This window comes from Balaenoptera musculus, chromosome 11, assembly GCF_009873245.2.
Source record: "Balaenoptera musculus isolate JJ_BM4_2016_0621 chromosome 11, mBalMus1.pri.v3, whole genome shotgun sequence".
NCBI lineage: Eukaryota > Metazoa > Chordata > Mammalia > Artiodactyla > Balaenopteridae > Balaenoptera > Balaenoptera musculus.
In genome coordinates this window covers 76,582,462-76,599,248 of record NC_045795.1, presented here as the reverse complement: position 1 = coordinate 76,599,248, position 16,787 = coordinate 76,582,462, and the positions used below count along the sequence as shown (strand labels likewise).

At 41.9% G+C, this 16,787-nt stretch overlaps 1 protein-coding gene across 4 annotated transcripts in view; it reads right to left on the bottom strand.

Annotated features, from left to right (window-relative positions):
* The window catches only part of PTPRG (protein tyrosine phosphatase receptor type G), a 721,438-nt gene that overhangs the window by 61,408 nt on the left and 643,243 nt on the right, over positions 1-16,787 (bottom strand). For 3 of the 4 annotated variants that reach the window (XM_036869404.1, XM_036869402.1, XM_036869401.1), the window contains exon 14: positions 8,906-8,992. The exons of the other annotated variant lie outside the window; for it this stretch is intronic. In XM_036869404.1, the coding sequence (XP_036725299.1) occupies positions 8,906-8,992 (87 nt within the window). The remainder of the gene's footprint in view (positions 1-8,905; positions 8,993-16,787) is intronic. 4 annotated transcript variants of the gene reach the window in all.

The window sequence follows — 16,787 nt, the reverse complement described above, 5'->3', positions numbered from 1 at the left end:
TTATTCAGCACCCACTACACAGAAAGGATGCATATAACGCATTCTAATGGCTGGAAGCCTTAAAAACACCTCCTTAAGCCTGGCTAAACATCTGAGTAATTTAGAAAGGACTGTGTGCGTACGTAATTCACAATCTCTGCAGAAAAATTAGGAAATAAATACAAATGAACAAAAAGAAAAAACAATCAATTAAAGTTACCCTCATCCTTCTCTTAGTAATCTTCACTATTAATATTTTGGGGTATATCCTTCCATACTTTTCCCCACTTATTGACTGTTCCTTGATCATTGACAGTGAGGGGCTGGGAGCAGAACATAAACAAGACAGCCGAGGTCCCTGCCCTCATGGCAGTTTATATTCTCTTGGGGAAATCAACAACAAACAAGTAAACAATTTCAAATAGTCAAGAGCTATGAAGAAAATAAAACAGGATGAGGTGGTGATAACTGATGTGGGGAGGTGAAGGAAGGGACCTCACCAGGAGGCGGCATCAGAGCTGAGAGCTGACTGAGGAGGACCAGTCGTGGGAGGGTATAGGGGAAGACCATTCTGGGCAGATCCAGGAGCTGGTTAAAAGAGCCTTGGAACAGAGTAAGCTCATTCACTGCAGGAACTGAAAGGAAGCCAAAGTTAAGAGCAGGGAAAGAAGTGGACCCAGAGAGGTGGGCAAGAGCCAGGTCATGCCAGGTCGAAGGCCACAAGCTTCACTGGCATCTGTGAGCGATGGAAAGCCAACGGAGGGCTTTAATCCACGGACTGGAACGGTCTGACTCATCTCCTTTGAAGCGCTCACTTTGGCTGCTATGTGATGAACAGAGTACAGAGCAGCAAGAACAGAGCAAGGAGATCCATCAGGGGCTACGGATATAATCTCACCCAAATACAGACAGGCAGGTCAAGATGAGGTCATATTATATGTATCTCCTTGATAACAAATATGAACTGACATCTCACATTAATGTCTCTTCCACTTTGTGGATGCACTACATTGTTAGATATTTAACTTATTTCTTGAATAACTATTGACTGGGGGTCTACTTTGGGCGAGGGACTGACTACGGTGCTCAGCTGTGGTCACCTTTTCACTACCAGTGACCACACGGGGATGAACACTCAGTGGGTACAAATTCTACACTGTGAGTTTAAAATCTAAGAAAAGGGGCTGGTTCAGAGTCGTTATCACATGACATTTTATTTAACTTGCTCATCTCAGAGAAATCTCATGAGAGCGTTTGTTTTTTTTTTTACCTTCAGCAGTATCCAGGAATAAAAATGTAAAGGCAGTGATTTTGGAGAAGAGGAAAAGAAAATGGAAGTTTTAATGCCTCTTAATGTCTCAACTGTGATGTGTTCGAAGAGGTAGTCTTGTCTCTAATTCTGAGCTCAGGAAAATGGAGATAAAATTTCTGAAAATGCCCGAGAGTGTCACCGAGCATGCAATTTCAAAGTTCTATCTAGGTCCAATTCACTTTTAAATAACTGACTCTAAAACCCCTCATTGAATGAAAAAGATTCTAGGATCATCAAGAGCCATTTTCTAAAATTATTTCTTCACAGTGAGCATTTGTTTATGCCAGTACCTTAAAAAGGGAAAACAATAAAGTAGATCATGTTTGGAATAAAGAAATACATTTTCAAGTTTCACTACAAATTACAGTCTGATGGGTTCCCACCATAACTTCTGTTTTCACCGCTTGCCGCCTTCTTTCTTTCTTTCCTTTTTCTCTGCCCACCCCTACCCCTATATATATGCTTTAAGGAACTGAGAACAGATCTTTTTTTTTTTCCATTGACCCTGACTGGCTTAGTAATGATCCAAATTAGTTATCTTTTACTTTGCCTCATCTACCTTTGAGCATGTATTTTCCTGACACTCTGAGTTTCCCAATTTAGGAATTTAAGTCCACCTTAGTTTTAGAGGGTCCTGAAGTCAGTCAGCGCCCCCCACCAACCCATGCACGCACACACGCGCACCCCACTGAAGTTTCAATCACGCACTGGTTATCACCCAGTGGCACGTATCTCTTTGGTTTGGGCAGCTTTTAAAATAGAGAAAAACGGTTCCCGAGAGTCTCCAGCACTCTAGGAAAGCCCTAACAAAATAAAACAATCTTGAATGGCAGGCACCTTAAAAATGCCCAGAGAAGACTCTAGATTTTAAAGGGTCCCCTATGAGATAGGAAACAGTATTAAGAATTCAAGGATGGGGACGTCCCTGGTGGTCCAGTGGTTAAGACTCTGTGCTCCCAATGCAGGGGGATGGGTTTGATCCCTGGTCAGGGAACTAAGATCCCTCATGCCGCACGGCGCAGCCAAAAAAAAAAAAAAGTTAAAAAAAATAGAATTCAAGGACATTAACATACTCAAACACAGAAAGAAAAACTGTATTGCATATACTTGAATAAAAACATGAAAGGTCTTCTGCTTTGTTTCTGTTATGACATAAGTTTCTCAGAAATAGGATGGAATTCTCCAAGTTGGAGCCAAGTGTTCTCCCACTGTATGGAACGAAAGTCTCAGAGCACAGAAGAAACTCAGATTTCTCAAACTAAAGTTTTTCCTCCTAAAGCCACCTTTTAAGCCACCTTTGTGGCTTTATGGCTCTACTTGTCTGCCAGCAAAATAAATTTTAGTTTCTATGAAGGAATTGAAGTTGTCGATACTAACTTTACTATCAAGCAGTTCATGATGTTCTGATGTCCTGAATTCCAGGCGTCCTGCCACTTGAACAAATTTGAAAACCACCGAGCTAGATGGCTTTCTAAACTCCCCCTCCCCGGCCCATGAAGCAAGCACCACGATAGAGTGCCATCACACGTTCACTGAACGCTCCCAGGTGGATGCAAGAAAAAGACATCCCAGTTTGCAGGAGATACTTTTCCTCCGTTCAACTTGAGGGGAATCTGGGCCAGAACGAAAATGAAATGGGAGATGTGAGTCTCTGGGTCCCACTTCTCCTATGCCTCTCACAGACTAAGCATCTCTCACCTTGAATGAGAGTCTACCATTTAACGGTATGCATGTTTCATATGACACAGCCCCGGCACACAAGCCAAATAAATGCTTCTGGTTCTTGACCAAAGATGGTCAACTATGTGTATCTCACAGGAAGTTCTAAGTAGCAAAATGGAAACAAGCTTTCTATATTACTCTCCATTCCTTCATCCCTTTTTAGAAAAGCAACATGGGCTCATAGTTTAAGATTTCTAAGAAAGGCCTGACTAGAAGTGAAGAGGATAATGTACTATATCCTCTCCAGCAGTTGATCAGAAGTGGATCCTGGCTAGCAGCTCCCTGGTCTCAAGACCACACCCCACTACCTGTGCTCCAGACCCACCCAGTGTCTGAAGGCCTTGTGGCAGGAATGGGCACGTACGCATCAGCCTGGCTTCTGAAAACCCACAGACACTTAAAGCTTACAGTCATGAACAATGGGTCTCGGACTGAAATTTCTAAAAATAACTTTTCATTCTTTCAAATAAGGCATATATTTTGAAGAGAGACTTTTTCAAAAACCAAAAACTCTACTCTTGAGAAAGCGCAGCCCATGTCAAAGTACATCTTCTAGTCAGGATGCAGTAGGTACCAGCTGAGATCAGTAAGCCATCAGTGCCGATTCCCAGAGCTCCCCACCGAAACACACACGCTGCCAGCACAGGGCAGGCTGGTGTGTTTAATTGGCTCTTCTTTTTTTTTTTTTTTTTTAATTTTATTTATTTATTTTTGGGTGTGTTGGGTCTTCGTTTCTGTGCAAGGGCTTTCTCCAGTTGTGGCAAGCGGGGGCCACTCTTCATCGCGGTGCGCAGGCCTCTCACTATCGCGGCCTCTCCCATTGTGGAGCACAGGCTCCAGACGCGCAGGCTCAGCAGCTGTGGCTCACGGGCCTAGTCGCTCCGCGGCATGTGGGATCCTCCCAGACCAGGGCTCGAACCCGCGTCCCCTGCATTGGCAGGCAGACTCTCAACCACTGCGCCACCAGGGAAGCCCTAATTGGCTCTTTTGACGAATGAAATACACACACACACACACACACCCCCAGCTACTCTGGCAGTGCTTTATAACTTAATAAATAGACTCAAGTTACAGAGGCTTCCTATTCAAACAAAATGCAGCAAACTACAAAGATAAGCAGGAACCCTCCAGACTCTCCCTTCCTTGCCTCTCATTTCCTTCCAGGAATCTGACACATCTTAAGGCAGAACACCCGGTGAGAGCAAACTTCTGCAGAAAGGCTTTCCTTTCTGCTGCTCCTGTTTTCCCAGGTACCTGCTTAGATAACCTCTGATGTGTCCTAACAATTTTCTTACTTAGACCTCTTTCTGCCCCTCGAACAGGAAGCTGGGAATAATTTAGGTGACCGATGCTTTTCAAAAGCTAAGTGCCGACCTCCAGTCTAGGAAGACTGAATATTGGAAATGTGTGGAATTCCACTCCGTACGGCTCCTCCGAAGGCAGAAATCCAGACCCGCTTACAGGAGAGGGGGTTTCTGAGGTCTCTAGAAGTCTGGGTCAAAATGGGCATCCCTTTGGCAAGCTTGAGATGTCACCCTGTTGTCATCCAGGGTCCTCGGCTTGTACTAACACTGCCCTTAGCATCAGTATGACTGTCGGGGCCGGGGCGAGAGCAGGATCACAACGTGATTTCTAGACTCCTGTGAAAAACCCGGGATTACAAAATAACCAAACATTGATATACAGGGATTAGGAGCCAAGTCACTGTCTTCAAATTGAGCTCAATGGTTTTATAATCACATCGGAGTGACAAGGAGTTCGTCAGTGGCGTGCAGCTCAAAATGCTAATTGCAGGCTAGAACGGGCCATTGGCTGAGCTGCTGTTGAATATTAATTAAGTAATCATAACTGATTTGTATACTGCCCTCATCTAAATTTATGGCAGCACGCCCGCTAATAATCCCGTTCATTCTCACGCTGTCGAGTACAGAAATCACGTTAGTATTTACTTTTGTAAATGGAGCTGTTGTAGTAAACCATGTATGAATAAGAGCCACTTATAAATAGAAAGTGGGAACACTTTCGCATGCCTTCCAGGAAGATGACTGAGGGCTGTGTTAAAAAGACATGGATTGATATATTAGGGCAAAATGTTTCAAGAAATGGAAGTGACAAAGACAACAAGAGAAGGAAAAGTCTGTGGGCGTTGATGGGCTTTTCCTCAAAGAGGAGGGTCTGCTAGAAATAATGTGGGGGTCCCGCTTGGAAAAGAGCCCAGTGTAAGTTCTGAGCTGAGGGGTTTCACATTGCAACCACTCACTTGCGGTTAAGTTTCCTTCACTTCATGTTAAATGACTCTGTTTGTAAAACTCAGTTTATACTTGGAGTATCTTTTCAGGAGGGGATCTTCTAGAAAAAAGAACTGAGGGCTGTGTTTCTCATTTGCATATTCTCCAAACCGTCAGAGAGACACGGGATCTGACAAATACCAGTGTTCTTGTGGGGATAACCTAATGGCATAATTCACATCAGGGCTATCTTGGAAATCCTGGGACAGATGGTTGTCATAACCTGGATCAATGGGGCTTGTCAGGTGTGAGGAGGAGATGATGAGAGGAAGGGAAGAGAAAAGCGAACAAAATTATGTTGAAGCTGAGTGGCGGGGGGCGTGACAGAGCAAAGAGATATTAAATCAGGAGAAAGTGTTTTGAAATATTTTGGATCTCACATGGGTAGGAGGGATGTGCCGTTCAAGTCTCGTTACAGCTGGAAGTGACAAAAATCTGATTTCTGCAGTGAGAATTTTATTGGAGGATACAAACTGCCTGCAATTAACATCTTAGGAAGGTGGGAGAAAATTAACAAATTATATCTACATCAGTGGTCTCAAGGCAACATACCTCCTGGCTAGATATTAAGTTTGCCAAGAAACCCTTGCAGACACCCTGAAGTACTGGTAACGCTTTCCAGGAGATAAGAGAGGAAAAGGTCACTTCATAAACCACATTTTGACAAGACTGAGAACCTGAACAGGGCAGTTTGTATGTTCCAGCTGGTTTTAAGGAAGCGAGCTCTGAACAGTCCTTGCCAACACTCCCAGCTGTTACCCAGAAAGAAGGCTTTGAAGTCATCTCCCATTTAGTTAGGACCCTGGCCTGGAAGGTTCTCCATTTCTGGACTGAGGCTTCGGGAACTCTTCACCTTATCTTGCCGCTGTTTTAGAGCCCTGACACAATTCCCCACTGCCTGGGAGGGTTAACGGGGACAGAATGGTCCAACTTATTTTGGGCAGAAGCCAGGACAAGGAGATTCACATTTTACTTATTGCACACATGATTCAGTATCTGTATCATAAAATGGTCTGGTAAAAACCTTTGGCAACTACTTATTTCATTAACATACTGACTGAACTAAGTCAGTCAGGCTTTTGCTGTTAAGAGTCTTATTTTAAGGATCTAGTGAGGTATTACGTGCTTCTTCACTAAACAGCCCCAGATTGCAGTACTTTTTAAATACCTGGGACCATCTGGGGAAAAAAAAAAGTTGATTCAGACATCACACTATCAACCAGGTTAAATTCCAAATGATTTAAGAATTTCACATTAAAATTTGAAGCCATAAAAGTACCTAAAAAAAAGTAACCTCAGAATGGGAAAAGATTTTCTAATGATGACTCAAAACTCAGAAACCCAAGAAGAGTGAGGTTAGACAAAGGGGCCAAGAGAAGCAGGGCCCCCTGTCCCCTGGAAGGCTGTTTATAGAGCAGCAGAGGATGCAACTGGGTCAGGGGGCTCCACCAAAGCTCCTGGGGATAGAGCAGGGGGAGGGGAGGGGAAAGTGGGCTGGCTGGAGGTCTTCAGGACACAGAACCCTCAGGAGGAGTGCGGAATGGCAGGCTCTGGAGGGGGAGAGTATGGCGGGGTAGCCAGCAGAAGGAAGAGCGGAGACTTGAGAACAGGTCTTTACCAGGCCCATATCTTCACCATGGAGTAGTCAGCACAGCACGTGGGGCAGTGAGGAGAAGCGGCGCCGCTAAGGACTCAGACCACAGGGGAGGCAGTCCCCACTCGGCCACCTGAGCAGGGTGGCCCCGACAAGTAACTTCTCAGAGCCCCGGTTCCCTCATCTTCTAATGGGGTAATACATTTCACGCACTAAGCATTTTACACCTATTACCTCATTTACTCTTCACAGCCCCACGACAAGGAACGATCACTAGACCCATTTTCTAGATGAGTCAGTTGAGGCTCAGAGGGCTTCGGGAAGTAACTCAAGGTCACAGAGCCAGGAAGAGGTAGAGCTGCAGTGAGAGCTCACAACTCCCTGAGCCAAGGTCTGTCTTAGTTGCTATTCTATAAAAAAAAGTAAAGTCAAAGACATGATTCACAAGTAGGTGAATTCTATAAATACTTGTAGTTTCCCAAGATAGTTCTCAACTTCTAGACCTACATAAAACTGTGCTTCCCCCAAGCTTCTGGCACTCAGAAGTACAGAAGATACCAGAGGGACTGAAGTGCTTTATAACGAAACATAGCCTCTCAGGATCTGAAATATATCTCTAACGAGCACACTCCCACATTTGGGGCCAAGTACAAAAATTAGACTTAGTAACAGTCTCACAGTCCACTTGGCTATGGCATCATTTCTGGAAAGGACTTAGAAATTGGAAGAGCATTTATCTTTGTGCCATCCACGAGGTAATGCTGGCTTTTAAAAGTGTTACAGTCAAAACCACATTATATTTATAATGAACTGGGCATAAAAGTTAGGCATTTAATTGATGTTCAAGGTCTCCCTCTTAAGATTAGATCTTTGAATCGAAAGCTTGTACAGAGGGGTTTCTCTTTCAGTTTTTACCCTTGGAGTGTTGAAAATGTGATTCAAAATTGAACACTTCAATAAGTAAAAAGAGATCATAGAAAGAATAATTACATTACCAGAGTCAGCAGTTACTGCCTTTCTCTAAAAGGCCAAAATTGCACCGTTGACCTTAAAAGAAGATGCATCATAGAATTTCTCATTCATCTTCCATAATTCTTATACTATACCGTCTTAGGATAGGTATACGTCTCATAGGTATCCCTGATTATAGTGGGTAGATATCTACAATTTCATCTAATAATCGGATTTACCCACAACCAATGGAGACAAATAATTCCATGTAAAAATTCTAATGTAAATTCAATAAATTGGTTCATTGAAAGTAATAAAGGACTACTCACAACAAAATATTAATTAGTGAATTATCCAAATTGGCCATTTAATATTAAAGTATTAATTACCATATTAAGCAGAGTTTGCCTAGGTAAGCCTTACAGAAGTATTATCAAGGGCTCATGTGTGGTGATTAAAATTACATAATCCCAACTTCTAAAGGTTTATTATAAATCTTACCAGGATAATAATTTTTTCAAGTATTCAAGCTATCTAGAACTTTATTTTTTTAAATTTTAGCCTTCCTATGGAAAATCACATGATGTAACCCCATTTACTTTTTTCTTCCCTTCCTAGTTGTCTTCTTTAACTCTTCTATAAATTTAGATTTCTACAAGATATTTTTCACTTATAAGGCTAAATGCATGCATAAACTGTTTTTTTAAAGCTCTCAAACATGCAAACACCTGAAATTTCAGAAAGAAAATGGATGCAACAGACATACAGACACATAAACACAGAACACACCCCCATCCTAGAAACAAAAAACATCCCCCCAAATGGCAAAATCAAGCAAAGCAAGCACACACAGGACATAAATTTAGTTGCTACCAGCTACCTGCAAGCTGCATGGGTATTTGCAAGTCATACTTTTGGGAGCTGGGGTAGAACAGGTGAGTTTCAGCACCGTGCTATCTAGAGGGCTTTAATCCCCATGGCAACAGAACAAAAATCCAGCAAGCCAGCCCCGGCCAAAGAGACACCCCCCCCCCAACCTTAAGCTTGACTGCCCCTCACCTGCTCCCCTTCTCTCCTCTCTCCCCAGAAGAAGGCACTTCATGGAAACGTCTGGGAAAGCCCTTGGACTTTATTTTGTTACACCCTCTAAATGGACAAAAAACAAAAGAGAACAGGTGTAGCAGACAATACTTTCAAATGGCCACCAAGAGTTCCACCGATTCCCCCCTCCCACCTATCACAGACAAACCCCACCATCAGGCCTCACTGGGGGCACGTTCCATAGGGAAAGGTTACACACAATGATATCTGGGCTTGTTAAGGTCTTTTATGCTGAGGTAAGAAATGGGAAATGGGAACTTTGCTCTTAAAAAACTGTCTTTAGGTATTAGAAACCTCTATCACCCCTGGTGTTAATGGAAGGTAAAGATATCACCAACCTTGGCTGCGTGAACAAAGCCTGAAGGGGGCTAGTGCGCCACAGCTAGCTGGGAGGGAGTCCGGGAAAAAGTCTGGAGCTGCCAAAGAGGCAAGAGACCATTGTTTTGGGGTGCGTGAGGAGGAGGGATTCAGAGCACCACCTAAATGAGCTCCAGAGATGGGCGCGAGCCACGGCTACCAGCGCGGACACCAGAGATGGGCATGAGACGCTAAGGCTGCTGCTGCCGCCACCAAGAGGCCTGTGTGCGAGCACAGGTCACTCTCCACACCGCCCCTCCCGGAGCCTGTGCAGCCCGCCACTGCCAGGGTCCCGTGATCCAGGGACAATTTCCCCGGGAGAACGCACGGCGCCTCAGGCTGGTGCAACGTCACGCTGGCCTCTGCCGCCGCAGGCTCGCCCTGCATCCGTACCCCTCCCTCCCCCCGGCCTGAGTGAGCCAAAGCCCCCAAATCAGCTGCTCCTTTAACCCCGTCCTGTCTGAGCGAAGAACAGATGCCCTCAGGCGACCTACACGCAGAGGCGGGGCCAAATCCAAAGCTGAACCCCGGGAGCTGTGCGAACAAACAAGAGAAAGGGAAATCTCTCCCAGCAGCCTCAGGAGCAGCGGATTAAATCTCCACAATCAACTTGATGTACCCTGCACCTGTGGAATACTGAACAGACAACGAATCATCCCAAATTGAGGAGGTGGACTTTGTGTGATTTTCTCTGTATAGTTTTGCTTTTACCATTTGTCCTAAGGTTCTGTCTTTTTTTTTTTTTTTTAGTATAGTTTTTTAGCGCTTGTTATCACTGGTGGATTTGTTTTTTGGTTTGGTTGCTCTCTTCTTTCTTTTTTATTACTTTAAAATTTTTTCTTTATTTTTAATAAATTTTTATTTTAATAACTTTATTTTATTTTTCTCTTTCTTTCTTTCTTTTTTTCTCCCTTTTCTTCTGAGCCATGTGGCTGACAGGGTCTTGGTGCTCTGGCCGGGTGTCAGGCCTGTGCCTCTGAGGTGGGAGAGCTGAGTTCAGGACATTCGTCCACCAGAGACATCCTGGATCCATGTAATATTAAACAGCAAAAGCTCTTCCAGAGATCTCCATCTCAATGCTAAGACCCAGCTCCACTCAACGACCAGCAAGCTACAGTGCTGGACACCCTACGCAAAACAACTAGCAAGACAGGAACACAACCCCACCCATTAGCAGAGAGGCTGCCTAAAATCATAATAAGGTCACAGACACCCCAAAACACACCATCGGACGTGGTCCTGCCCGCCACAAAGACAAGATCCAGCCTCATCCACCAGAACACAGGCACCAGTCCCCTCCACCAGGAAGCCTACACAACCCACTGAACCAACCTTAGCCACTGGGGGCAGACACCAAAAACAACGGGAACTACAAACATGCATCCTGTGAAAAGGAGACCCCAAACACAGTAAGTTAAGCAAAATGAGAAGACATAGAAACAGCAGATGAAGGAGCAAGGTAAAAACCCACCAGACCAAACAAATGAAGAGGAAATAGGCAGTCTACCTGAAAAAGAATTCAGAGTAATGATAGTAAAGGTGATCCAAAATCTTGGAAATAGAATGGAGAAAATACAAGAAACGTTTAACAAGGACGTAGAACTAGAGAGCAAACAAACAATGATGAACAACACAATAAATGAAATTTAAAATTCTCTGGAAGGGATAAATAGCAGAATAACTGAGGCAGAAGAACGGATAAGTGACCTGGAAGATAAAACAGTGCAAATAACTACCACAGAGCAGAATAAAGAAAAAAGAATGAAAAGAATTGAGGACAGTCTCAGAGACCTCTGGTACAACATTAAACTAATCAACATTCAAATTATAGGGGTCCCAGAAGAAGAAGAGAAAAAGAAAGGGACTGAGAAAATATTTGAAGAGATTATAGTTGAAAACTTCCCTAACATGGGAAAGGAAATAGCCACCCAAGTCCAGGAAGCACAGAGAGTCCCATACAGGATAAATCCAAGGAGAAATGCGCCAAGACACATATTAATCAAACTATCAAAAATTAAACACAAAGAAAAAATATTAAAAGCAGCAAGGGAAAAACAACAAATAACATACAAGGGAATCCCCATAAGGTTAACAGCTGATCTTTCAGCAGAAACTCTGTAAGCCAGAAGGGAGTGGCAGGACATATTTAAAGTGATGAAAGGGAAAAACCTACAACCAAGGTTACTCTACCCAGCAAGGATCTCATTCAGATTCAATGGAGTAATTAAAACCTTTACAGACAAGCAAAAGCTAAGAGAATTCACCACCACCAAACCAGCTTTATAACAAATGCTAAAGGAACCTCTCTAGGCAGGAAACACAAGAGAAGGAAAAGACCTACAATAACAAACCCCAAACAATTAAGAAAATGGTAATAGGAACATACATATCGATAACTACCTTAAATGTAAATGGATTAAATGCTCCAACCAAAAGACGAAGACTGGCTGAAGGGATACAAAAACAAGACCCGTAAATATGCTGTCTACAAGAGACCCACTTCAGATCTAGGGACACATACAGACTGAAAGTGAGGGGATGGAAAAAGATATTCCATGCAAATGGAAATCAAAGGAAAGTTGGAGTACCAATTCTCATATCAGACAAAATAAGACTTTAAAATAAAGACTATTACAAGAGACAAAGAGGACACTACATAATGATCAAGAGATCAATCCAAGAAGAAGATATAACAATTGTAAATATTTATGCACCCAACACTGGAGCACCTCAATACATAAGGCAAATGCTAACAGCAATAAAAGGGGAAATCAACAGTAACACAATCATACTAGGGGACTTTAACACCCCACTTTCACCAATGGACAGATCCAAAATGAAAATAAATAAGGAAACACAAGCTTTAAATGATACATTAAACAAGATGGACTTAACTGATATTTATAGGACATTCCATCCAAAAACAACAGAATACAGTTTCTTCTCAAGTGTGCACAGAACATTCTCCAGGATAGATCATATCTTGGGTCACAAAGTAAATTTAAGAAAATTGAAATCATATCAACTATCTTTTCTGACCACACGCTATGAGACTAGATATCAATTACAGGGAAAATATCTGTAAAAAATACAGACACATGGAGGCTAAACAATACACTACTAAATAACCAAGATATCACTGAAGAAATCAAAAAATACCTAGAAACAAATGACAATGAAAACACGACGACCCAAAACCTATGGGATGCAGCAAAAGCAGTTCTAAGAGGGAAGTTTATAGCAATATAATCCTACCTCAAGAAACAAGAAACATCTCAAATAAACAAGCTAACCTTACACCTAAAGCAATTTGAGAAAGAAGAACAAAAAAACCCCAAAGTTAGCAAAAGGAAAGAAATCATAAAGATCAGATCAGAAATAAATGAAAAAGAAATGAAGGAAATGATAGCAAAGATCAGTAAAACTACAAGCTGGTTCTTTGAGAAGATAAACAAAATTGATAAACCATTAGCCAGACTCATCAAGAAAAAAAGGGAGAAGACTCAAATCAACAGAATTAGAAATGAAAAAGGAGAAGTAACAACTGACACTGCAGAAATACAAAGGATCATGAGAGATTACTACAAGCAACTATATGCCAATAAAATGGACAACCTGGAAGAAATGGACAGATTCTTAGAAAATCACAACCTTCCAAGACTGAACCAGGAAGAAATAGAAAGTATAAACAGACCAATCACAAGCACTGAAATTGAGACTGTGATTAAAAATCTTCCAACAAACAAAAGCCCAGGACCAGATGGCTTCACAGGCGAATTCTATCAAACATTTAGAGAAGAGCTAACACCTATCCTTCTCAAACTCTTCCAAAGTATAGCAGAGGAAGGAAAACTCCCAAACTCATTCTACGAGGCCACCATCACCCTGATACCAAAACCAGACAAAGATGTCACAAAGAAAGAAAACTACAGGCCAATATCACTGATGAACATAGATGCAAAAATCCTCAACAAAATACTAGCAAACAGAATCCAACAGCACATTAAAAGGATCATACACCATGATCAAGTGGGGTTTATCCCAGGAATGCAAGGATTCTTCAAAATACGCGAATCAATCAATGTGATACACCATATTAACAAATTGAAGGAGAAAAACCATATGATCATCTGAATAGATGCAGAAAAAGCTTTTGACAAAATTCAACACCCATTTATGATAAAAGCCCTGCAGAAAGTAGGCATAGAGGGAACTTACCTGAACATAATGAAGGCCATATATGACAAACCCACAGCTAACATCGTTCTCAATGGTGAAAAACTAAACCATTTCCTCTAAGATCAGGAACAAGACAAGGTTGTCCACTCTCCCCACTATTATTCAACATAGTTTTGGAAGTTTTAGCCACAGCAATCAGAGAAGAAGAAGAAATAAAAGCTTTCCAAATCAGAAAAGAAGAAGTAAATCTGTCACTGTTTGCAGATGACATGATACTATACATACGGAATCCTAAAGATGCTACCAGAAAACTACTAGAGCTAATCAATGAATCTGGTAAAGTAGCAGGATACAAAATTAATGCACAGAAATCTCTGGCATTCCTATACACTAATGATGAAAAATCTGAAAGAGAAATTAAGGAAACACTCCCATTTACCACTGCAACAAAAAGAATAAAATACCTAGGAATAAACCTACCTAAGGAGACAAAAGACCTGTATGCAGAAAACTATAAGACACTGATGAAAGACATTAAAGATGATACAAACAGATGGAGAGATATACCATGTTCTTGGACTGGAAGAATCAATATTGTGAAAATGAGTATACTACCCAAAGCAATCTACAGATTCAATGCAATCCCTATCAAACAACCAATGGCATTTTTCACAGAACTAGAACAAAAAATTGCACAATTTGTATGGAAACACAAAAGACCCTGAATAGCCAAAGCAATCTTGAGAAAGAAAAATGGAGCTGGAGGAATCAGGCTCCCGGACTTCAGACTATACTACAAAGCTACAGTAATCAAGACAGTATGGTACTGGCACAAAAACAGACATATAGATCAATGGAACAGGATAGAAAGCCCAGAGATAAACCCACGCACATATGATCACCTTATTTTTGATAGGGAGACAAGAGTATACAATGGAGAAAAGACAGTCTCTGTAATAAGTGGTGCTGGGAAAACTGGACACCTACATGTAAAAGAAGAAATTAGAACACTCCCTAACACCATACACAAAAATAACCTCAAAATGGATTAAAGACCTAAATGTAAGGCCAGACACTATGAAACTCTTAGAGGAAAACATAGGCAGAACACTCTATGACATAAATCACAGCAATATCCTTTTTGACCCACCTCCTAGAGAAATGGAAATAAAAACAAAAATAAACAAATGGGACCTAATGAAACTTCAAAGCTTTTGCACAGCAAAGGAAACCATAAACAAGACCAAAAGACAACCCTCAGAATGGGAGAAAATATTTGCAAATTAAGCAACTGACAATGGATTAATCTCTAAAATTTACAAGCAGCTCATGCAGCTCCATATCAAAAAAACAAACAACCCAACCCCAAAATGGGCGGAAAACCTACGTAGACATTTCTCCAAAGAAGATATACAGATTTCCAACAAACACATGAAAGGATGCTCAACATCACTAACCATCAGAGAAATGCAAATCAAAACTACAATGAGGTATCACCTCACACTGGTCAGAATGGCCATCATCAAAAATCTACAAACAATAAATGCTGGAGAGGGTGTGGAGAAAAGGGAACCCTCTTGCACTGTTGGTGGGAATGTAAATTGATTACAGCCACTATGGAGAACAGCATGGAGGTTCCTTAAAAAACTAAAAATAGAACTACCATACAACCCAGCAATCCCACTACTGGGCATATACCCTGAGAAAACATAATTCAAAAAGAGTCATGTACCACAATGTTCACTGCAGCTCTATTTACAATAGCCAGGACATGGAAGCAACCTAAGTGTCCATCAACAGATGAATGGATAAAGAAGATGTGGCACATATATACAATGGAATATTACTCAGCCATAAAAAGAAACGAAATTGAGTTATTTGTAGTGAGGTGATGGACCTAGGGTCTGTCATACAGAGTGAAGTAAGTCAGAAATAGACAAACGGGCTTCCCTGGTGGCGCAGTGGTTGAGAGTCTGCCTGCCAATGCAGGGGACACGGGTTCGAGCCCTGGTCTGGGAAGATCCCACATGCCACGGAGCAACTGGGCCCGTGAGCCACAACTACTGAGCCTGCGCGTCTGGAGCCTGTGCTCCGCAACAAGAGAGGCCGCGATAGTGAGAGGTCCGCACACTGCGATGAAGAGTGGCCCCCACTTGCCACAACTAGAGAAAGCCCTCACACAGAAACAAAGACGCAACACAGCCAAAAATAAAAATAAATAAATAAATAAAATGCTGTTATTTAAAAAAAAAAAAAAAGGGAAACTCCCAACTGAGTATTTAAAAAAAAAAAAAAGAAAGAAATAGAAAAACAAATACCGTATGCTAACACATATATATGGAATCTAAAAAAAAAAAAGGTCTGAAGAACCTAGGGGCAGGACAGGAATAAAGACATAAAGACGCAGACATAGAGAATGGACTTGAGGACACGGGGAGGGAGAAGGGTAAGCTGGGATGAAGTGAGAGAGTGGCATGGACATATATACACTACCAAATGTAAAACAGCTAGCTGGTGGGAAGCAGCCACATAGCACAGGGAGATCAGCTCAGTGCTTTGTGACCACCTAGAGGGGTGGGATAGGGAGGGTGGGAGGGAGACACAAGAGGGAGGAGATATGGGGATATATGTATATGTATAGCTGATTCACTTTGTTATCAAGCAGAAACTAACACACCATTGTAAAGCAATTATACTCCAATAAAGATGCTAAAAAAATTTTAAAAAGATATCACCAACCCAATAATGACCTCTGGTCCTTCCACTTTTGACAAGCTCCCCTGGCAAACAGGATGGCTTAAAATACCATTGGAATAAATAGAACTTGGGAGGAATCTATTTGGTACCGTTTGAACCTCCCTTCTGCCACAAATTTCTCTGAATTCAGTACTGTTAGACCAATGCGGGGTTTTGCCTTTTCCCCATGCATTCCTCTCATCTCTGGACAAACACTTTCCTGATTCACAATACAGATGGTGGAATAGTACGAGGGCTTCTCAGATAAGGCGGAGGTAGCAGTTGGCAAGTTATTACCAAATATAAAGTCCGATATTTCGTTTCCCCTTAAAACTTAAATGACCAGAGAATCGGAGACTTGGCTCTAGCATTTGAAAGATGCACTTTTTTCACACGGGAAAATGTTCATTTAATTATATTTAATCCCCAAACCACCTGAGCTATAGCATTTCACACTGAAAGGATTCCTATTCTTTCCAAACTCCATTGATAGAACAGTAAAGACTTAACTCCGATATAGGAAGGTTCTCTTTTTTAGAAGTTCTAATGAATCCCATGCAGAACTCTG